The sequence below is a fragment of the Hordeum vulgare genome, chromosome 5H (genome assembly GCF_904849725.1).
Source record: "Hordeum vulgare subsp. vulgare chromosome 5H, MorexV3_pseudomolecules_assembly, whole genome shotgun sequence".
Taxonomy (NCBI): domain Eukaryota; kingdom Viridiplantae; phylum Streptophyta; class Magnoliopsida; order Poales; family Poaceae; genus Hordeum; species Hordeum vulgare.
The window spans coordinates 506300010-506305405 of record NC_058522.1 but is presented as its reverse complement, the minus strand read 5'-3'; the positions used below and the strand labels follow the sequence as shown (position 1 = coordinate 506305405).

At 54.8% G+C, this 5396-nt stretch overlaps 1 protein-coding gene across 1 annotated transcript; it reads right to left on the bottom strand.

The window, feature by feature from the left end:
• Positions 1 to 310: 310 nt before the first annotated feature.
• LOC123400207 (protein ALTERED PHOSPHATE STARVATION RESPONSE 1-like) lies at positions 311 to 4259 on the bottom strand. The gene is made up of 4 exons (XM_045094633.1): positions 3231 to 4259; positions 2280 to 2515; positions 1617 to 1840; positions 311 to 1476 (listed from the first exon to the last, which is right to left on the bottom strand). Exons 1-4 carry the CDS (start codon positions 4126 to 4128, stop codon positions 624 to 626), a joined length of 2211 nt encoding a protein of 736 aa, XP_044950568.1. The 5' UTR covers positions 4129 to 4259; the 3' UTR covers positions 311 to 623.
• Positions 4260 to 5396: the final 1137 nt, after the last annotated feature.

The window sequence follows — 5396 nt, the reverse complement described above, 5'->3', positions numbered from 1 at the left end:
AGAAAGAAGAGGCTGCGCTCCCTCCCCATGGTAGCTGGCGTCGTGGTTTGTGATAGTACAGTACTCCAAGCTGTGAAGTACTCCGATCCGACGACAGCTGCATCAGTGCAACTCCGATCCGACGCTCAGGCCCTACAGTTCACAGGGTCCTCGTGTCGTTCCCCAGCCGTCTGCGCGCGCGTGACACTGCTGCGGCCTGCCGGCGTTAGGCAGGAACAAGCACTGCTGCTGCTACAGCGCACCGCAGCAACAGTTCTGTGGAGCAAAACAGAGACCATCAATGGCGGACAGCAACAGGAGCGGCAGCGGCAGAGCGAATCCTCACTTGATTCATATCAGGCTAACAGAATAATTACAAGCAACAGATGCAGACGCAGATGCATGCCCACAAGAATGGCGACCCTACCACCCCCCAACGACGACGACCAGTCAAGCCAAGCCACCATACACACATGGTTGCTGCTACTCTACACCCTAATTTTTAATCAGCGTCAGAGAAACATTCTAGGTTTCCAAAACCCTGGGGCAATGCAAGATGCAAACACAACTCACTCAATGTGCTAACTGAAACGGAGAAGAACACTGGTCACTGAACTTGATACCGACGGTCGTGTCATGTCATGTCATGTCGCGTTCACCGCCGCCGGGCGCGGCTGCTGCTGCTGTTGCTCGATGGTGGCGGCCTTCTCGGCGCTGTCCCTGGGGCCGGCACGCGCCAGGAGGTCCTCGTAGAGCGTGACGGAGTCCCGGGAGAACTCGGCGAGGGCCTCGAACATGCCGGCGAGGCCGATCTTGAAGCCGTTGAGGGTGACGTCGTGGGTGTCGCGCATGCAGTGGTGGTGCCGCGCCTTCTCCGCCTCCACCCGCCGACGTAGCGCGCTCAGGGCCTCCTTGCGCTCCGACAGCTGCTCCATCCGCTGCCTCGCGTCCTGCTCAGGCCGGTGCTCCAGCAGCTTCGTCTCGATCACCTTGTTCTCAGCCCGCTTGTACGCCGTCGCCTTCTTGTCCAGCTCCTTGGCTAGCCCATCCACCTTGCGCTTCTGCTGCTGCTCTTCCCCTTGCTTCATCCACAGCACCCTCACGCTCCGGTTGAAGTTTCGCATGGTAAATGGCACCCGCTTGTACGGGAACCTCGACAGCGTGGTGTGCCACTCATGGCAGATCACGACTAAGGGCGGCGCGCCAGCCCTGTCGGGCGCGATCGAGGAGATCCCTCGGGAGTAACGGATTGTGTCCGTCAGGATGAACTTGGACAGCCAGCCGTCAAGGGCTTCAATGTAGCCTTTCTGTGCAGTAACATAGCTCACAAAGCAGGACCTCCAGTTCCTCAGTTCAACCTCCAGCTTGAGAGTGGCGTGCCGCTGGGCATCGTTGCAGAATTTCCCATAAGCAGGGCAGGTGAAGGAATTCACCTCAAACATTATCTGTCTCTGTGCATCATGAGAATCCACCATTACTTTCCAAGTTCTCACAAAGCTGTCATGGAGAAGGGAAAAGCATCAGTATTTTGATTCAGTGAAGAAATATAAGTGCATTTACACCTCTAGAGTCGTGATCTAAACATTCTTAGTATTTCCTTGCAGAGGGAGTACACACAAAGCATGACATCAGCTTACCCGTGCAACAACTCAACAAGCTGCGGTTGCAGTTCCTCGTCCCGTAATTTTTGTATTCTATCGGATATCGATTCTGCTGCTCGTAGAGAAACCCAGATCCTTGTGTACAAGTCTCTCACGTTTGTCCTGGTTTTCTCAGCACAGCGCAGCTCCGAACCTTTGGCATCTTGGTTCCTCAGCTGCACACATTTCTTCTCATATGTTTGTCGAATTTGATCTATGGCCTGTACAGAACCGAATCGTTTTTAATATAAATATAACAATACACAATATAACAGAGACATGCTGTTCGAAGATGTCGCGAAACCATGAAAACACAAATGCGTGTGCACAAGAAACTAAAGAAAATGATCATAATGCATGGAAAACTAAGCACATTGCTTTTCATCAGTTTAAAATCACAGATGGCACTATCAGCAGTATGACCTTGTCAAGACCTTCAACTTGACCTCATTTACTAAAGACACACGAACCCAAAGGCAAGGTGGACTTTAATTCCAAGGTGGAGTCAGTCTTTTTGAAATATTAGTTGCGTTAACCACGCAAAAAAAAAAAAAAAAAAAAAGTAGTTCAATAGCAACTTGCTAAGAGAGATATGAAGACTTCTCTGTATTTATGCAATCACAGGAAAAGTCAAGTGACTCCAGCAGATAGATAACCGACCTTAACTTCTTCATACAGTTTCTTCTCCCAGGCATACAATCTCCCTAACGTCTGCGAGTGACTTCCTGATTTCATCCCACCATAGTCATCGAATATATCGCTCTTATTAGTCTCACTCTTATCCGTCCATGACAAGCTGTTCGAGCTTGCTCCCAGCTCGCTCCTATAGGACGAGGAGGACACAGACGATGGAGACCGATGCCACGCGATGGCATGGATTATCTTCGACGAGTTCTCTGCACCACGGCAGAAATATCAATGTCAATACAATCAATCAAAGACACACCAGATACATTATTAGCAAACCAATACCAACACCTAATATGTAGTCTGTACGCTGCAGTGTGTGGATATATCAATCAAAAGTCAGTCCTTGTACTGCGCTGTTCTAAGTTGTAGCAGAACTGAAAAGTGCAGATTCATGGGTGTTCATCATGAAGCAGGCGCCTTTAGTCATTTGCACCCCAAAAGGACCACTCTGGCAATCAAAAACCACAAGTGGTAGCATCAAAAGGGCTAAAAAAATTGGGCCAGGAGATGACTGCAAAGTTAGAAAAAGGTGACAACAAATTGAACGTGTGGATATTACATCATCCGGGAATATTCAAAGCCACTTTTTTTATGAGATTATGTTCTGCCCAATCTCCACAGGCACATGGTAGACCTAAACAAAGAACAGTAGTACCATCTAAAAATTCCATGCCACCATGTGAGTATTTAAAGAGTGGTGTATCCAAACCAAATCCATCTAATGCCACAGGGCCTTTCACTGATGGAGATTTGTGAAATCCACTCATGTCTCGCACCAGCTTTACGCCCAAATCTTGCAGTTTTTTCCACAAACAGAAAAAAGGGATTCGACCGCATTTGGGGGCGAAAGATCGAGCAGGTTGCAGTGGCAGAGAGAAATGGAGGCAAGAAAAGTTTGGGGGAAGGCGGTAAAGGCCGGACCTTTGAGCTCGGGGGCACGGGCGGCGGCCTCCAGCATGCCGGAGACCTCCTTCCCGGCCTCCGCGGCGCGGGACAGGAGCTCCTCCACCTCTTTCAGCGCCGCCAGGAGCTCGCGCCCCGGCTGCACCATGCCGACCTCCAGCCCGCCGCCGTTGTTACCCGTCGTCACCTCCCCCACCTCTTTCGCCTCTTCCTGCTTGGCCACTCCGAGGGAAGCCTCTGTTTTAGGGTTTTTTGTCCCCGCCGCCGCCGCATCCTCCCCCTCGTCTTCCTCGTCGTCGTCTTCCTCTTCCGCCTCCTCCAGGTCCGGGATCCCCTCCCGCTCCCTGACGGCGCGCATCTCCTCGTCGCTGATGGCCGCGGCGGCCGCCGCCACCTCCTCCGTCCCGTAGAACGGGTTGAAGAAGTCCCACCCGCCGACCGCCGACGCCGCGGGGGGTGGCGGGGGCGGCGTCGCCGGGGGCGTGTAGTAGTACGGGCGGCCCATCTCCGGCGTCCCCATTTCCGGCGTGCGCGCTCCGCAGTCGTCCTGCTCCTCCGCCGGCGCCGCCTCCGTCTGCCGCTGCTGTTGCGGCGGCGGGGGCGAGGGCGTGGGCGTGGGGGCCGAGGGCATCAGCGTCGGCGCCGGCTTGGGCGACCCGGGGGGCGAGGAGGTGGGGGTGGGGAGCGTGATGAGTATCGGCGCCGGCGCGGTGTGGCGCGCGACGAAGACGTCGAGCGCGTCGGCGACGGCGCGCAGGGCGGCGGCGTAGCCCGCGTGCGCCGCGGCGAGCGCGAACCTCCGGTCGGCCGCCGCCTTGATGAGGCGCTTCCGGTCGCGGCACACCGCGACGGGGTCCCCGCCCGCGCCCGCGCCGCCGCCGCCGCCGGCGAGCCGGGAGGCGGCGCAGTTCCCCATCGGAGCCTGCCCTGCCCCACCCTAGCGAGGGTTTATTAGAGCAGGGTTTAGCCGCAGAGCGCAGGGGAGGGTGGGGGTGGGGGGTCAAAGTCAAAGTGGGAGAGTGTGAGGCTGTGACAGTGAGAGTGAGGGAGAGGGGAGGGGGGGAGGCGGTGTTGGTTCTTGTCAGGTGGTGGAGAAGGGTGAAATTTTGTTGGTTGTGGGAGTGGGAGTGGGCTGGTGGGGAGAAAGGTTGGGGGGGAGGACCTCCTAAATTCTGATGATGATGACAGAGAATCTTTGGGTGATTTGTTTAGGTATGTGGGGCTGAGGGTTTGGGTTTGGGTTTGGGGACTTGGGGGGAGGAGTGACTGATGACAGTTGTTGCACAGTCTTCATGGGAGATCAAAATAACTTAGTTAATGACAAGAGAGTAGCGGTGCTTAACAAACCACATTTATGGATGGCCAGTACTCTGCGCCGGTCGACCGGCCCGAGTTTAGTCCGGTCGCCGCACAGCCTAGGATCTGACCACGGTTAGCCGTTCGCCGATCTTTACCTAATCTTTACCTAATAATAAAGAGGCTATTGTTTCCGTCGGAAAACCCATCGCTGTTTTTTTTAAACCCTGTCTTTTAGGTAATTAAACTCATAGTACCTTTTTATGTGTTACGAACAGGAAAACGTTTCATTTTTGCAGAGAGGCCCCTATGGTATTGGATAAGAGAAACGCATCTGGGCTGACAGAAAACGCACGAAAGGGCTATCGCTTCTGCCCTCATAATCCCACATCGATACTTCACAGATAATTTCATCACTTTATATACATGCGCCTCGGTGATTTTACAAGAGGCAACGGAAATCAACAGAGGAACAAATTCGAGAAGAAGAAATTGGGATGACGCGAACAGAGGTGGAGCCGCGAGACAGAGGGGGCTCGTGGCGAAGGAAAGGGGCTGGCGCCGGCGATGCATACGTGGAGGTGGGGGCGTCGGGGTTAGAAGATTCAGCCAACCGACGGGGTAAGTCTTGCCGGAGACTGGCCCCGTAGGCCGACCTCGCAGCAGCACACCATGGGAGGTGGTCGCGAGGTGTAGAGGTGGGAGGCGGTGGAGGAGCAGAGGAGGAGGGGAGTGCTGGCGCCATTGGAAGGGGGAGTCGGGGAGATTGGGGATCCTGTGGGGCTCTCTCCCCTAGCGGCGCGAGGTGGAGGAGAGGAGGGGGGGCTGGGGATCGGGCTAGGTTAGGGGATTTAGGAGTGGGTAAGGCTAGGCCTTGGCACGCTTAAT